Source organism: Hippocampus zosterae, unplaced genomic scaffold (assembly GCF_025434085.1).
Source record: "Hippocampus zosterae strain Florida unplaced genomic scaffold, ASM2543408v3 HiC_scaffold_159, whole genome shotgun sequence".
Taxonomy (NCBI): Eukaryota; Metazoa; Chordata; class Actinopteri; order Syngnathiformes; family Syngnathidae; genus Hippocampus; species Hippocampus zosterae.
Window position 1 is genome coordinate 10,788 of NW_026262791.1, and position 17,346 is coordinate 28,133.

General features: G+C 59.5%; 1 protein-coding gene across 1 annotated transcript; it reads right to left on the reverse strand.

Annotated features, from left to right (window-relative positions):
• Positions 1 to 6,553: 6,553 nt before the first annotated feature.
• LOC127594469 (leucine-rich repeat-containing protein 23-like) lies at positions 6,554 to 7,915 on the reverse strand. The gene is made up of 2 exons (XM_052056331.1): positions 6,867 to 7,915; positions 6,554 to 6,818 (listed from the first exon to the last, which is right to left on the reverse strand). Exons 1-2 carry the CDS (start codon positions 7,913 to 7,915, stop codon positions 6,554 to 6,556), a joined length of 1,314 nt encoding a protein of 437 aa, XP_051912291.1.
• Positions 7,916 to 17,346: the final 9,431 nt, after the last annotated feature.

The following is a 17,346-nucleotide window of genomic DNA, read 5'->3' on the forward strand; positions in this document are numbered from 1 at the left end:
GCTCGTCCCGCCCGGCGCTGATGAACAGACCCTCTGCCTCCTCAGTCGCCAACAGATCGGGCAGGCCCCGGTGCAGGAAGCAAGCTGGCTGCGGCACTTCGGGCTCTGTCGCCGGTCGGGCAGATGGTTCGTGCCCCAAAATGTCCCAGAGCACGGCCTGCGAACTGTCAGTGCTCAAAAGCTTGTAATCGCAGCTCGTGAACTGCAGCCCTGTGACAGGCTGCCGATGGAAGGCATACTGCCGCATGAGCAGGGCGGGCCTGCGCAGGTCATGCAGATGGATAAAGCCCTGCTGGCCGGCAGTGGCGACCAGGTTCGGGATGTCAAGTGACACCGCCAGAGCAGAGACCAATGTGAGCTGCGCATCCTGGATGATCTGGGCAATGACTTTGGAGCGGATGTCGAACAGCAGCAGGTTTTTTCCCGAGGCAAGCACCAGGGCTGTGTCGTGCAGGGACAGTGCATTAGGGGGAGCTGGGAGTTTGTGCAGGATGGTGGGTTGCGAGGAGGGACGGTCTAGGTCATGGAGGACCAGGTTGGAGTCCATGGAAAAGTAGACGTAGCTGTCGTGCAAGAGCAGGGCCGGATGCAAGTGTTGGCAGGCCAGCTTGACCTGCGCGACAGGGTTGATCGTCTCTGGCTTGGTCACCTACCGGACACTAAGTGTAGGGCTGTTTTTGAAGATTCTCAGGCTGCTAGAGCCAAGCGCCACAACAATCTCTCTCTGACCTTGCAGACCGAGGGTTCGCTCCTTGACCGCATAGATATGGGTAGTCTGGAACCCTGGGGTCTTCTCGGGTGTCTTTTTCTCTTTGCTGACCTGGACATCGGCGAAATGGATGAAGTCGTGCTCCTCGCCTCGTTGGCAAAGCAGGGCGGGAGTAACTCTCGGGACCGAGCGCAGGCCCCTGCGGACAGTGAAGAGCACGGTCCCGACTCTGCCCAGCCGGTGGGATTCGAAATAGCTGTACAGGAAGGGGACGGCTGCCTGCCAAGAAGTGAGGGTCATTCGAATTATTAGTGATTCACTCAGTCGGCGCAGGCGAACTCTCTTGGGAGTCGTGGCCCAGTTGGCAGGTGGGGAAGGGGCACTGGGGGTCCGTCAGGATATCGTGCTCCGAGTTTTCGTCGATCGGGGGCACGAACTCTTCGATCACCTTGCTGACCAGGGCCTCACCGTTCAGCTGCTCCTCGTTACCCTTGATGTCAGTGAACCGGTAGGTCTTGCATGCCTCGCGGAGCAGGGCCTCGCGAGGCAGTTAGCACAGATGGGCCAGGTAGTAGGCCACGTTCTCCTCCAGGTCGGCAGGGCCGACAGAGGGGTCTTGGATCAGAAGGGAGCGCAGGAGCACCCGCATGAACTCGAGCTCCAGCTGCCTGTTGTTTTTGGCGGAAAGCACCGAAAAAAACTCTTCTGCCAGCAAAGTCCAACCCCCTTAGCCCGGCTGCACCAGCAGAATCTGAAAAAGCAGGTTGAAACTACCCGCCTCCTCGAACTTCACGTATTCACAGAGTTCGTAGGGGTTAACCAGCACGTGGTCCAACCGGAGCGACACCTCCACCCCGCGCTTGCCCAGCTGTACGCCCCGCAAGTGCATGACATTCTTGCCCTGCGAACTAGCCACGACCAGGTCCACGGGGCGGCCCCGGTCGTAGACGAACTGCGAGCGATCGGCCAGCGCGTGGTAGGCGACAGGGTTTAAGGGCTACTTGAAGGTGAGCGCAGCCAGCTGTTGGAGTAGTTGGAAACTGTCACCCCGCAGCAGGTAGTCCTTGTAGAGTTCGATGTTGGTCTCGGTGGAAGATGGATCTTGCAGGGCCAGGCTGGAGGCAGGCCGAGGGGCGGCCCCGCCCAGCCACTGCCGCTGGTAGCTACTAACCGAAGGGTGCAGCAGTTGGTACTCTTTGATGCGCTGCTGTTCTGCGCTGATCAGTTCGCCGTACTCCTCGAGCACCCCTCGAAGCGATTCGCTAGTAGCGCCCAACGATCTGCGCTTCAGGGCCCGGCGGGGCTTGGGAACGCTGCCCAAAGAGTTGCGGTAGAGCCTGCTCTCCACCAGACTCTCGTCAAGGGCGGACTCCTTGCGCAGGCGCAGCTTCTTGGTCGCAGACTTGTTGCGGATGCAGGTAAGGCTGTCGTGGCGGTGGCCGTGCAGCTTGTTGAACTTCCAGGAGATGAACTCGTGCGAAGGCTCGGGGAGGCTGCTGGCCTCTGACTGCGGCCGAGCGATCAGGCTGGGAGGCGGGCGCTCGCGCTTGTTCTCGATGATTTGGATGAGCTTTTCCTGCTTGTTGAAGCCAAGGTTGCGCACCTCCTCTGCGTAATCCTGCCGCAGGTCGTCGATGTAGATGTGGGCCCCGGGGCGCCTGCCGACCGGGTCGAAGCGGTCGCGGCTGCGCTGCTCGCGCATGTGCAGGTCATTGAACCGCTCGTTGAGCAGAGTCATCTTGTTGCGGGCCACCCGCTTCATTATTTTACAGCTCAGCGCCTGTGCTAGAGGCCAGCCTTCAGCCGCCTGATCTCGAGGGCCTCAAGCTCCTTGCACAGCTCCAGGTGCGAGCTGTCCTCCTCCTCCAGCTCCTACGCCAGGCGCTTCACCTCGCACTCCAGGCTCATGTGGTTCGCCTCGATCTGCTTCGACAGCTCCAGCGCCTGTCGCCAGGTCTTTTCCTCGAACTGGCTGGCCTTCCGCTCCATGAGCAACCGGTACTCCTCCTTCATGCACTCAGTGCGCTCGAAGTGCGCCTCCTGCTCGCGCTGCAACTCGGCCTTCGCCTCCTGGATGCGCTTGGCGAGACTCTCCTTCTGCCCCTCCAGGCGCTTCAGCTCGGTCTTGGCCTCGTTGGCCTTTTCAAGGACTGCGTTGTTCTGCTGGCGGATGAGCTGCGCAGTTTCGTTTTCCCGCTCCAAGTGCTTTTTCTGCTGGCGCAGCGAGCCTAGCTCCTGGACCTCCTCGCCGCCGCGCCGCAGCTGCTCCAGCCTCGAGAAGAACTCCTCGCTGCTGAACTGAAAGAGCGGGAAGTCGATGCTCTTGCTGAACCTTTCCAGTTTCTGCATGGCGGCCTTAATTATAGCCGATGCAGACCTCGCCCCCTTCTCGATGAGGAGAACGTGGTGCTCGACAAGACCGAGCTCCTCAGTCCTCTCGCACAGTCCCTCCGCCTCAAGCCTCGCCTCGAAGACAGATCTGAGCCCCCTCCTGTTTAGGCTATCGAGTCCGGTCAGTCCGGCCGGGCAGAGCTCGCGTGCTCCAAATCCCGCAGCATTGAACGAGACGAGGGCCTTTACGAATCTTCAAGCAGCGAGCGCAGCCTTGAGGATATGAAGCCCAACAGAATCCGCTACCTGCAAAGATCGTACAAGAACTCATGGGCGCAGGAAGAGCAGGTCGGCCACTCATTCAGCCTCTCCCGGAGAGAACATGCTGGCTCGCGGCACGAGCGGGCTCAGTCCTTCAGGCCTAGCCCCCATAGCCCAGACCTGTCTGCAATCGAAGGGCCGATAATCAGCGAGGCATTCGGCTAGTCAGTGGCCAACCTTGCTGCTCCTCCCCAAGAAAGGGACCTGATCCGCCTTCAGAAAGTTGAGCCTGGAAGCGACCGGGGATATGCGGCTGTTCGAAAGGGAAGTGAGCAGCTGGCTTTGTCGAACCAAGTTGAACAGTAGGTGTAGGCCAAACAAAAGATCGTCCGCGCTGGAACTGAGAAGAACAAGCCACTTGAGATCCAGGAGCAAGAGGAGCGGAAAGAGCATGCTCAGAAAGAGTCTCTTCATTTGTAGTAGAAAGAGTAGAAAAATGATCATGGCCCGCAGCAATGCCAAAAAGCCTGTCCAGCAAGCTATAAAAAGGCGCCTTTTAAATAATAGTCTGCCGGGGTACCCCAACCAGGCGTAGAGTCATCCGCAACATCTGGCAACGCGAGGCTGCCAGCATTGCCTCTGGCCAGCCTTTCCAGGGACCGCCACAGCAGCCGGCCGGACACCCTCCTGCCCTCTGAAAACTAGTTTCTGGCGAGCCAGGTGATCACCACCAGAATGAACTCGTTCCAGCCGCTGACCTACGGCCCTCCTCGCCATAAGACTGAGACCGGCAACGAGCCGCAGCGATTCGAGAAAAGCCCTCGCGGCCGCATCATTAGCCAGGTTGGTTCTCGTGATGATAGCCCTCGAGAACATCGAAGGGGGCTGCTCCGCAAGCAGGGCTTGAGTTTGAACCGGCCCCGAGAGCAGATCCACAGGCAGAATTCGTCCAAGCGGGAGGCAGCCGGGGAGTAGCTGGCCCGGTGCGAGAAGGCAGCGAACCTGACAATCTTCGCACGGCGAGTGGAAGAAACAAAGAACGAGCTTCGGGCTAAGGAAAGATAATGCGAGGAGCTACGCAAAGAGCTGGCGATGGCCCAGCAGCAATGCAAACGCCTGGAAAAGTTGGACCCTATCCAGCAAGACCACGAGGCCAACTACGTTCGATTGGCTAAGTAACTGCACTACGCAAATTAGTTGCTGCGCGAGTCTCGCAAGAAAAATGTGGCCCTCGAGGAGACCCTTGCCCGGAGAACCGAGGAGTTGAACGTGAGGGCCAAGGAACTCGCTTTAGTCAGGTCGCAATGCGAAAATCTGACTGCCTTAGCGGCTCAGGAAAGGCCCTTTCCTGCCTCACCCAAGGAGCCGGCCCAGCTCGGCCAGTTGCTTGAGGAGAAAGTCGAGGAGCAGGACAACGAGATCGCAGTGCTGACGGCCAAGCTAGAGCGGCTGCGGTCCGAAGACGCCAAGCTGCGGTGCAAGCTGGCTGAGATGGGCACACGGATGGAGCAGCTTCAGAGGGACAACCGCAAGCTCAGGACCGAAATGCGTCTCAAAAAGACAGAACTTGCCGGATACCGCTAAGCTCCTGATTCCAGGCCTCTTTACGCCTCGAAGGCTAGGAAATACTCGGAGAGGAAGGAGGACAGGCCTTTTGCACTCCGACATGATGTCACTTCGGAGGTCAACTCGAAGGTACCCACCTTCGAGGGGATCGGCAAGGAAACGGGCATCAAGTGGAGCGATGAGTCGTTGCTCAAGGACTGCGACCCGGGACAGCTATTCTTGATCGGCTTCAGGGCCTACTTGCGAGGTCGACGGTTGGTGGCCTTACGGGCAATCTACCGCTACCAGGACGAAGAAATAACCGGCACGCTGCCCAGCTGCCTGGAGCACAGCCCTGATCTGCTGGACTTGCTGGACGAGCGCAGGCTCGAGAGCTACGCAGAGGACTATGTGCAGTACCTGGGGGGCTCACTCTCAGAGCGCGCCTTAGAGAGCATCGTGATGGTGACTCACCGGCGGGAGATAATCAAGGTCGGGGTGCAGAGCCAGCAGTTCCGCAAGTTCAACCTGGCCATCACGGAGGGCAGCCGCCCCACGGTCATGACTGGCTGGCTGGGCAAGACCCAGCACAACGAGTACTACCTGTCGAGGGTGGGGTTCAAGCTGGTCAGCAAGGAAAATGACTTTTTTTACTGACTCATTCCACGTCCATCCACTACTCCTCCTCCTCCGGGCACTCTGCCGGGGCCGAGGCCAGGGCCGCCTCCAGCTCGTCCTTTGCCTCCAGCACTCCCTGGTCCAAGCCGTCCACTCCTTCTTGCGCGATATAGCCATCCAGCTCGGCAAGCCATTCCAGCGCCTGCTGGTGGTGCCCGCTCTTGAAGCTGAAGTAGGCCAGCAGGTACAGTCCCTCCTCGTCACGCTCTCCCTCCTCGGTCAGTTCGACCAGCTTGTATGCGGTCTCGAACTCGCCCACTTCGCCGAGGAGCCTGGCCAGCTGCATCTTCAGGTCGTCGGAGCAGTCCTCGTCATGGAAGGCTTGTTCTGCTGCAGCTTTGATCTCGATTGAGGCCTGCTTTTCATCGCCCACAAGCAGGAAGAACCGGCCTTGCTGGCAGCGGATATCGATTCCCTCGTGCAGCTGCCTGCCCCTGGCGAGTGCAGTTTCGCAGGCGGACTTGGCGCTGGGCATGTGCAGCAGGTGTGACATGCACAGCTCCGCCACCGCAGCACAGGCGTTGGATAGGTCTTTGCTGATTTCGGGCTTGGTGAGGTGATGGGAATCGGCGCGCTGCAAGTTGTAGTCGAGGAGCAGGGCCTCAGGCTGCTTAAGCAGCTCGAGCCCGCACTCGATACCCGCCTTGAAGATGTGCAGGGACTCGAGCGGGGCGTGCTGCTCGGCCAGGATGAAGTACTTTTTGTACAGGTGGAAAGGACTGTCGAGGGGCATGGCTCGCTCGATCACCTCGCGGATGTGCTGCGGCTGGTTCTGGTCCTTCAGGAACTCGCAGTACGAAATGTAGCCCTCCTGCAGAGAGGGGTCCTTCTCCAGGGCCTTCAGGAACAGCCGGGCCGCTTCCTGAGGCTGGAGCAGCTCCCAGAACTGCTCGGCCTGCAGCAGCAGCTGGTAGCCCGGCAGCGAGTCCTCCTCAACAAAGGTCACCGGCTCTGCTTGCATTATTATCACTGCCGCCGGGGCAGGCTCGGGAGAGGCGGCAGCTGACTGCCCTGGTACAGAACTCTGCTCTAGAGCGACAGCCGAGGGTATTTCTTGATCGTCTCCGCGTGGGCTACCGGCAGCCCCGTGATGATGCTCGCCCGCCGGCTCTGCCGATCGTAGACCCGCTGCTGCTCGAGCACCTTGCCCGAGTAGGGGTCTCGGGGCCTGACCAGGGCCCGCAGCCAGGCAGGCGTCGCGGGCCTGGGCCGGGGCATGGCCTGCTGGGTGGCTCGGTCGAGGTAGCCTTGGAGCAGGATCGAGACGTTGCGGGAGTGACTGGTGAGGCAGGCACTAGGTGGGGCTGAAGGATGGCATTATCTTTATCAGGGTCAGGACTACTCCTCAGGAGGTGCTCCTGCCGCCTCAGCCTCCTCGCGGGCCTTGCGCTCCTCCTCCTCCTTCTCGAGCCTCTCCCGCTCGCGCTCGGCCTCCTTTTCCTTCCACTCGCGGATCCACTCCTCGCGCTCTTCGCGGGTCACGTCGGCTTTGTTGACCCTTCGGAAGGCCGGGAATCGCAAGATGACCTCCTTGCGGGCGGCTTCCCCCAGCTCTTCGTTGAAGGGGTTGCCCTGCAGGTTCACCGACGCCACCCGCAGCACTGCCAACGAGTCAAGCGCCTCCAACTGGTTTTCGCGGAGATTGAGGTGTTGGAGAGCGGGCAGGTGGGGGAAAGGTGAAAGAAAGCCCTTCAGCTTGTTGGCCCGGACGTGTAGTCTCTCCAGACGGGGAAGATCTTCCAGTCCCCTCAAGTCCGAGATTTCATTCTCTCCGAGGTAGAGTTCCTTAAGGGCAGGCATGGCCCCCAGGCCCTTGCACTTCCGCAGCTGGTTCTTGCGCAGCTCAAGCAGCTCCAGTCCAGGGTGCCCTTTGAAGCCCTCCGCGCTGCGGATCTCGTTCTCAGTGAGGCTGAGTCTCCGCAGGGCTGGCAGGGCCAAGGCCGGCAGCTCCTTGAGCTTGTTGCCCGAAAGATTCAAGTTCTGCACGCTTTCAAAGCCCTGCTCGAACTCGGCCAAGCTGGGCAGCTGGTTTTTGGATAGATTCAGCCAGGCCACGCTGGGCAGCTTGCCCAGACACCCCGCGGAGGTCAGGGCGTTGCCGGAGAGGTCGATGTAACGCACGTGCACCAGGTGATCAAGGGTACCGTGCAGTTGCTCCAGCTCCTTCTCGGCTAGGTTCAGGCGCACGAAGGCGAAGGCGGTGCCATCATTGGTTTTGGACAGGCCTGACAGTGCTCCTTTCAGCGCCTCCTCAACCTTCTTGATTTCCTCCTCCTTTTTGAGCCGCTCCTCCTCCCTCCTCTGCCGCTCCTCCTCGGCCTTGAGAGCCTCCTCGCTGGGGCCCTGGTCAGGGTTTTCCGCAGGGTCTGGGTTCTCGGGTTCGTCCGACATGACCGATAATTGAATGTACTACCTTTGTGTGGGCTACTTCTGTCTGTCGGCCCTGCTGCTGGCCCACACGCTGGGCCAGCACATGCAGGGCAGCTGGTTCACCATGGCCCTCGCGGTGGCGGACAGCGAGACCGCCTCGGCAGTGGTGGCCAACGCCCTGTTCGCGGGCCTGGCCCTGGTGGGCTTGGGGGCGAGCCGGGTGGCCTTCGGGGAGCTGCGGGAAATCGAGAGGATGAGCGCCCTGGAGAAGCTGCAGACCAAGGCGATCTTCCTGATCTGGGTGCACAACCTGCTGTAAGAGAACCACATCACACGGGAAATCATGCTGGCCTTCACGGTCACCCTCCTGCTGGAGGTCTTCAACGAGCTGTCCATCCACCGCACCGACTTCGTAGCGGCCTCGCTCTCCACCCAGCCCGTGCGGGCAGTCTGCTTCCACCTGGGCTGCATGCTCCTCCTCCTCTGGCTGGAGTTCGAGCTGCTCGAGGGACTGCTGCAGCTGGACTCGAACTGCAGCCTCGTCATGCTCATGAGCCTGGGCCCCTCTGCACTCCACCTGCTCGAGAGCTGCCTTCGCTTCGGTCTGAGTTGCTTCGAGGTGTACTCCCTGCAGCCGCTAGCCTGCCGGAACCTGGCCTTCGCGGGACTGGCTGCAGGCATCAGCGTGGCCTCGATACTGGTGGTGGTGGGGTGCTGCCTTCTGCTCGGCATCAACTGGTACTTCCAGCTCATCTTCCTGCTGCTGCTCGAGTCACCCCGGGTCATCACCAAGTTCAAGCATTTCTTGACCCTCCTCCTCAGCAAAAACCAGGTTCAGGATCTGCCGCTCCTCTCGCGCGAGGACATGCAGGCCCGCGGGGTGGACGTGGTCTGCATCGTCTGCTTCGAGGAAATCAGCGCGGGACGGCAGCTTCCCTGCCGGCATGTCTTTCACGAAGACTGCCTGCGCGAGTGGATGGAACGCAACGAAAACCAGTTCTGTCCCAAGTGCAGGGCGCCTCTCTCCTTTACCCAATAGCCCTCTGAGTCTGCCGTCCCTGAGGAGCCGCAGCCCGAAGAGCTAATACCAACTGTCCTCGAGCCACCCCGGAGCCCCTCGCAGTCTGCGCCCGAGGCTGTGCAGGAAACGTAGCCACAGAACATCAGAAAGGTCAACGCCAGCATGCTGATCCTCAACCGGATTCCGCTAAAGGCCATCGCTGCGGTGCACGAGTTGGAGATGGCCATCGAGTATCCGCCCTCCTAGGCAAGGGCAGAGCCTCTGCCTTACCAGGTGCCGCGGGAGGCGGTCTACTTCCGGACGGACGAGGAGCACCAGCAGCGGCAGCGGCTATTGCGAGTGCGCGAAAGCTTCGAGGAGCTGCGGCAGCTGGACGAAGATGCCTTGCAATTCCTGTTCGGATGACTGATCGATAATGAGCTTTGAGCAGGTCCTGCTGGACAGCGAGCGCAGCACCGCCGCCCTGATCAAGGAGGCCCTGCTACGCGAGGACGGCCGCAGCTCAGTGCTGCGCGTCAAGCCTGGCAGCCACCGCTCCTGCGCCTGCTGCCCAAAAAAGCAGTTCTTCGAGATTCAAAAAGTCCGTTCAGACCGGCCCGCCCAGGAGGAGCAGGCCCTGGCCTAGCAAGAACTGGTGCGCCGGGCCCAGGACCTGCTCGGCAAGGACTCGTCGCGGTCCCTGTCCCTAGGCTTCGAAAAGACTTACGAGGAGTCCTTCTGCTTCCGGGAGATGACCCACGAACTGAGACTGATAGAGTAGAACAAGCGCCTGAGCACGGCCCTCCAGCTCTACAGCGAGCAGTTCCGCGCGGAGGTGGACCGCATCCGAAAGCATTTCGAAGTGCTCATGGTGCACCTCGTCAACTCCCACCTGCAGCTCACTGCCCCCGAAGAGTCGGAGGTGCAGGCCCTGCTCGAGACCTATCCAGCCCTCTGCGCGCGCCATCAGAAGGTCGACTAAAGCCTCTAGCGGCTGGGCTACCGGCTGGACAATCTCTTCGCCGAGGTGTTCAGCCCGCAGTTCGACCAGGCCGAGCGGCAGGTCGCCAGGAGCGCGCTGGCCTTGCCTGCTGCGGACGAGTCGGCAGTCCAGGTGCTCTCCCGCCACGGCAAGATCTTCCGAAACTTCATAGGCGACCAAAGCGCAGAGTCTCTGGAATTGGACATCCTCCAGGTGAAGCAGCTCCTGGCCCGGAAGGAGACCGAGGTCCAGGACAAGCAGATCACTATCGACTTGCTGACAAGGCAGCAAGAATCTGCCCGGGTTCCGCCCTAAACTGCAGCCCCGCCCAGGTGCAGAGACTGCGACAAACTGCTGAACGAACTCTCGGAACTACGTGACCGCGGGAATCGTTTCCGGTAGCAGGCCGAGTAGCTGCGTGAGCAAAACGAGCAGCTGGCAAGCAGCCGGCGCCGTAGGGAAGGCGGGACTTCGTAGCCAATCCACTGGCTGCACAACCTGCTCGTGCTGCAGGCAGAGGTGATCGAGAGCAGGGCCGGATGATGTATTATGCAGTGGATGCAGGGCTTCAGTCCTTGCGCAGCTCGTTGACCATCTTGGCCAGGGCATCAGGGTTGACCCCGTACTCAACCAGCCGGACCAGTTCGACCAGAGTGGGCTGGTCCAGTCCCGTGCGCAACAGTAACGATATCTAGTAGAGGGCGCGCATCCCTTCCGTCGCGTCATCTCCCATTGTAATTCAAACTCGTGTGAATTGCATCCCCAGCAGCCGGCTGTCTTTCATTGGTGTGGTCGTTGACGTGTTTGTACCGAAAGCTGAATGGATTGTGTCTGGGCTGGGTGAGCAGGCCTGGTGCTGCAGTGAATGGAAAAGGGACTGGGACTGGAGGGTAGGGGGCAAGTAGGGAGGCGTTTTCGGGTTAAAATTAAAGGTGGGAAATCTACCGAAATAATGTATTATGTCGGGTTTATAATGCATGCTGCAATTATCGCTCGCAGGGATATTTTAAAAAGTAGATCCTTATTTAAATAAATAATGATTAATTTATTTAAGAAGTAGCGCTTGGAGGCCAAACAGGAGGAGAAGGCCGTCCGCCTCAAGCTCGAGGACACTCCCAGCCGCTACGCACACCTGCCCCACATCCCTGTCCTCCAGCTCACCCCCGACCACGTCCGCCAGGACCCCATCCCCTTCATCCAGTCCTTAGAGACCAAATTTCGATAGTTCGGGGCAGTCAAGCTGCTAAAGCCCGCCGACTGGAGCCCCTCGCTGGCCCACCCCGCAGAGGACGAATTCCTCACCATCCGCCAGCAGACCCTCTCCCAGCTCGCCAGGGCAAGCCCTTCACCCAACTCAAGGACAGCTTTTTGTTCTCGGAGTACCGGGCCGCCGCTCAGGCGTTTCAGAAAAACTACCGATATCGGACCACCCCGGCGGACTGACCCCCCACCAGCAGGACGAAGAGGAGTTCTGGAACCTGGTGTGTCGCCCCGAATTTGCGAGCACGAAAGTGGAGGTGGACTACGCTGCGGATCTGTCCACTCGCAAACTTCGCAGCTTTTTTAGGGAGGGTAAAGACGCGAACTACGACTACTCTGCGAGCCAGCTGAACCTAAATAACCTGTACAAGTCGGAAAACGGCCTGGTGCGGCGGAGCGTGGCGGGCGGACTGCAGATCAGTGGGGTGACCGAACCCTGGCTGTACATCGGCATGAAGTTCTCGGCCTTCTGCTGGCACCTCGAAGACCTCTACATGCACTCCATCAATTACAGTCACCAGGGCGACGTCAAAAACTGGTATTCGTGCCCCCCCACCCACCAGAAAGAGTTCGAGCGGTTCGCCAGGCAGATAGCCGCCAAGCTGGGCAACGAGGCCGACCTGCTGCGCAAGATGACCCTCATGATTGACCCTCTTGAGGTGCTCGCCCACGGCATCCCGATTTTCCGCGCCCGCAGGAAGCAGGCTCTTTTATCCTCACCTTCCCCCAGAGCTACCACGCGGGGTTCTCGCACGGGTTCAACATCACGGAGGCAGTCAACTTCATGCCCAAGTACTCGCTAAGCAACCTGTTCGAGGCGGACCGGCTCTACCGGCGCATCAAGCGCATCCCCGTCCTGCCCGTGGAGTGGCTGCTCCTGCACAACGAGGACGTGGGCGAGGACTACATGGCCGAGCTAGTGCGCGGCTGGCAGGAGCGAGTCCGCGAGCTGAAGGTCTCGCAGCGGGTGGTGGTTTTCCGGGAGAAAATGAAGCGATACGACAAGGCGGTCTGCAAGGAGTGCCGGCGGTACTGTGTAGGGGTGTTCGTGCGGTGCCACAAGACCTTCTGCCTGTGGTGCGCGCCGCAGGACTGCTGCAAGGACCGGCACCTGGTCGTGATGGAGTGCCCACGGCTGCAGCAATTCGCCGAGAGTCTCGCCTGAACTACCACCTGCATTTATTATATGGAGACGCTGCAGTGCTCGCGCTGCAAGTCATTGAACACGATCCGCTACGTGAGCAATCGCAGCCAGTGCATCGCGCCCGGCTGTGGGGCGGTCGAGTTCAGCCCGATCACCTACGCCAACGAGACCAACAACTACGAGGGCGAGCACGCGCACGAGTCGCGGGCGGCGGCCTCGATCAACGAGCACACGCGGACGGGCGGGATCGTGCTGGAGTTCGAAGGCCGCAACTCGCAGGAGATCAACCGGCTGATGAACGCCCACACCGAGAAGCAGGACAAGGACTACGCGGAGGTGAGCTCGAAGATCAACTACCTGGTGGGGCAGCTCAAGGCGGTGGACGCCATCCGCAGCTCTGCGCTGATCCAGTACATGCTGCTCAGCCGGAAGGCGCCGCTGGTCCGCGAGCACCTCTCGATCGAGAACATCGCGGCCTTCTGCGTGTACTGGGCGTACTTCAACGACGGGCTGTTCAAGATGGAGGACAAGGTGCGGCGCAGGGCGCACATCTCCTCGGCGCGCTGGATCAAGATCAAGAAGAAAATCCAGTCCTACACTTCCGGCACCGAGATCAAGTTCCCCAAGCTCAAGCTCGAGCAGCAGGCCGAGGAGGCCGCCGACCGGTTCGGCCTGACGCCCGACCAGACCGAGGTCTACGTCCAGATCATGTCCAACATCAAGAACCACCAGCTGTGCAAGGGCGAGACCCTCAACACCCAGCTGGCCGCGGGGCTGCTGCTGCTGGTGCGGGCGCACGAGGACCTGTGCCGCACCCGCACGATCGCAGAGATCGCCGCCCAGGAGCAGATCACTGAGGAGACCATCAAGAAGTTCATCCGCAACAACATCCTGCCCTTCCGCAGCATCGACGTTCTCCCCAAGCACTTCGACAAGCGCAGGCCTGGCTTCACCGTCCAGGACCTCTTCCTCCGCGAGGACCATCTCTGACATCACAGTCACTTGCGCAGCGGCACCCCCGGAAATTCAGCTTCGAAACCGTTCTGCGGCTATTTTCCTTAGAGGTCAGTCGCGGCAGGGGCACTTTGTACTCCTTGACCTCCACGCGCCTGCTGCGGTTCTCAGCCCGGCGCACGCTGAGGTTGAGGTTGCGCACCCGCAACAGACATTCGTCCTCCACCCTCTCCTTCTCGCAGTCCTTCACCCCACTCTTCTCGCAATCCTGTTCCCTGCTCTTCTCCCGCTCCTCATTCTTGCACTTGGGAGTCACTTCCATCGACTTGCTCCTGCGTTTGCTGGTTCTGGCCCGGGCCATGGCCTACCGATAGGCCTGGATGCACGGCCCGATCTCGCGGTTGGCTCCTGCCATCTCGCGCACGAGCCTCTCGAACCGTCCTGCCAACATGTCCACCATGCCCTCCTCGACCCGCGGGCCTGCCTGCGGCTCGCCGAAGCAGCGGTCCGGCAATGCAGCCGGAGTCATCACCCGCCTATCACAATCCAGAATCTAGTAGTGATCGACCTGCTGCCTCTTCCTGCGAGTGTGCAGCATCTGGTAGTGCCGGGCCACGGTCTCAGCGCCTTCCTGGCCTAGTACCGTCAGGTATCTCTCATTGCGCCCGCAGAAGTAGCCAGGCTCCGGCCGCTCCTGGCGCTTGTCCACGAGCCCGCTGTAGTGTGAAAAGAAGGTGGTCATCCTGCCAGCCTCCCTTTTGGACTTCTCCGCCCAGAGGCTTAAAATTCCTGCCAGGACTTCTGCCAAATCTCCTTCGGCCGGTCGATGCACGAGCTCCCGGAATACTCCAAGCTGCTCGTATGTTTCCTCGTTGATAAACTCTGCGAAGCGCGGAAAACTGGCCTGAATTTTGCCAAGGTAAATTTTGCACATCTTCGTGACCTTGTTCGCAAACCCAAAGACAGTAGCTTTGGCCTTCTGGTCGTACGGCTGACCCCGGTGCCGCTCCACGGCCTGCCTCTCAGCAGCCTTGCAAATGCTCTCTACTGATTTCAGCCGGTCCGCAACCGTTCTAAGCTAGCCAGTAATCCGGGGATTCGGCTCGCGCTGCCCCGATGGCGTTCGATGGCGAGCAGCGAGTTTAGGCGGTAGAGGTAACAAAGGTCTTCGCGGGCGGCGATGAGCTCGAGCAGGGCGTCACAGGAGAGAGCTTTCCGCATGAATAAATAAACAGCAAACTTTTAATTTTATTTAGCGAACTTGATTTAATTTGTGATGAGGACAAGAAAGCTGCCCAGTATCCACCGCAGCAGGTCCCTCGACCTGGTGAACCTGAGCATCGACAAGTTCGCGATCAAGCTGGGAGAGCTGCGGCTGTAGCCCGTGGGTCGCTTCAGCAAGCACATCCGATCCAAAATTGAAAGGAGCGTCATGGACGAAGATCACACTTTCCGAGAGTTCAAGACTGAGGTCGAACGTGCATTCTACAGGACGGCGAAGATAGTGAGGCGAGTGGACCCGGCCTCGATCGACAGGGTCATGCCCTGCGAGCTGCTGGAGGGACAGGGCCTTTCTCCCGATTGTAAGAAGAAGGTCTAGGCGCTTGCGCAAACCCGCAAGCACCTGTAGCAGCCAGACTCAGTGCTGTCTTTGTTCAACGAGTATCTGGACACCCTCCTGAATGAGGTCATCTGGTCAGCTCGGAGACTCGAAAAAATGGCGGCAGTAAGCGCCAAACCACTTTTGGGAATGATCCGGACAACCACGCGGCTGTTCGACGCCGCCAACCAGGCCCTCTACAACGCCGGCAAGCAGCTGTTGAATTAGCTCGAGCGGAAGCGGGAAAACTCGACTATAACAAAGAAAGAGAAGGAGTACTATGAGTATGAGCGAATGTACTATAACGACATCAGCAAGGGCGGGGGCCTGCGCAAGCAAACCACCAACATCAAGGACATCGGCATCCACCAGGTCAGTTCCGAGGACGAGGACGACTCGGATGACTCCGACACCTCGAAGGTGCTGTTTGTGATCGACCACCTGGACGAGGCGATCGAAGGCTCCCACATGCTTGAGCACATTTGAGATCAAAATCGAGACATGGCTTCGCTCTCCTCGTCCAATAGCCGAAACTGTCGGTCCCTGGGCTCGTGGTGCCTGCGGATGACCACCCCGTCCGCCTCCACGAACTGCGTTTGCGCATTCAGCTTGCTCACCGTTCCCACCACCTCCCTCTCTAACAAGTGCATCCGGGCCTCCCCGAAGAAGTGCACTCGAAGGGGCAGCAAGTCCAGCTCGGCCTTGGTCTTGCTCTGGTTTTCGAAGCTGATGAACAGCACGTAGTCGTGGGCCTTGAAGACGCACTCGAAACTGTTCCAGGCCTTCTTGAAGGCAGTCTGGCCGACCCTCCTCAGCACTCCCTTGTCGGTCTCTTGGTAGAGCTTAACGTCGATCGCCACTCCCAGCATCTGCTCGGGCGGGAGAGGCCTGTCCCCAGAAAGCACACTGAACGAGACCGTGGTGCTGCCAATCTCTTCCATCCGCATTGTAAGGACTGTCGTTTTCGAGGCCTTCACCGTCTAGTCCAAAGAGCGCATGAAAAAGCCCTGCCTCAGGTGGAGGCCGAGCACCTTGTCGAAGGCACTGCAAAAGACGGTCTCCTTCATGTTGGTGATCGACTCGTTGCTGAGCCTTTCCAGCACGAGCACCCTCTGCTCCCTGCCCTCGAGGGTCAGGTCCGCGACGGCCTCGACTTTGCAGACCTCGTGGGAGTGGTGGTAGGGCTATGCGATGATGGTGATGTTTTTGCTCTTGTTCAGGCCTATATACTCGTACAGCCTTTGGTTCTTTGCCGGGATCTACCGCACCTTGTACTCCATTATCGGGCACCCCGTTATCGAGTGCAGGAGGGAGCGCGTGGTCCGCAGGCGGTAGGCCTCCAGCCCCTGCGACTGCAGCACCAGGGCCTTCTCCAGCAGCAGCCCCCAGCCCTCGCCGCCGCGGCCCCCCAGCCGGTCGTCCACAAGGTAGCAGCGCCACAGTCCTCCCTCGCAGAGCCACACCCCGATCATGCCCTTGTCCAGACTCGCGAGCTAGAACAGCCGGTCGATGTATTGCGCATTGGTCGCAAGAATTATCCTCAGGGCAGTCCGGAGTGCCTCTGATAAGGGTTCAAACTTAGCGAGACTCTTCTTGCCGTCCCGAAGCACCTCGCTTGGAGATGCCACTCGATCGCTCCAGTCGAGCGCATCTCTGAAAAGGCCGTCCGCACTTTCGGCAGCCCTGCCGTAGAAGTCCAGGTCCACATTCTCCCCGTAGATGTACTTGACAATGGGGGCCCGCTGCCTCTTGTCCCTGAGGGGCAGGGTGAAGTGACTGATCGGCTGCTCGACCTTGATGTTCACGCTTTGGAAAGTGCCCAGCCTGTCTGTCAGCTTGTTCGAGCGGGCCGGCAGGTTGGTTGACTAAAAGTTGCGTTCTCTTGCTTTGTCCCTTTTGGTCTACCACTCAGACTCTTCCTGGAATGCCGATCGGGATTACTACCCTCCAAGTCTTTCAAAAGGATGTTTTTTCTGTTCTCTCTAGTCGATGTTCTGCAGCCCTGGAACTTGATCTCGGCCATGTGGCATTTACCTTGCTTTTATTTCAGACTACTATGCCTTATTTTCCTGTCTGCGGCTTGGGTGCTGAAGTTCGGATGCTCCTTCTCTTTTGGGGCTGTTTACTCCAGGAGGCCCTGGTTAGTGATGGCTTTGTAGAGGGTCTTGAGCCAGACCTGCTCGATGTTTCTGTGAGGGCAGGCTACGATCTGGCTATTCTTCGGCTGAACGTTCTTAAGGCTTAAGCAAGTGCGGATCCGTTTAGTTCGGCATTAATTTGGTTCTTCCTTTGGATGGTATTTAGGTCTGTTCCAAAGAAGATTCTTCACTCTCCTGCTCGTCAGATATTTCCTCTCTGACATACTTCTGCCGACCCTCTGGGGCAGGGGAATGGCCTCCTGAGCCCGAGGGCTGCTGCCGTCTTAAAGCATGGTGTTCTTCTCTGTGCTATTCTGTTTATTAGCCTTTCACAGGTAAGTGATGGCCAGCAGTTTCTTCTCGCAGTAATTTCC

Coding starts and splice junctions, on each gene's coding strand:
- LOC127594469 (XM_052056331.1), bottom strand. CDS start 7,915: ATGTCGGACGAACCCGAGAACCCAGACCCTGCGGAAAACCCTGACCAG. Junction 6,819..6,866: donor GCAGGAGCACCTCCTGAGGA/GTAGTCCTGACC, acceptor AGCCCCACCTAG/TGCCTGCCTCACCAGTCACT.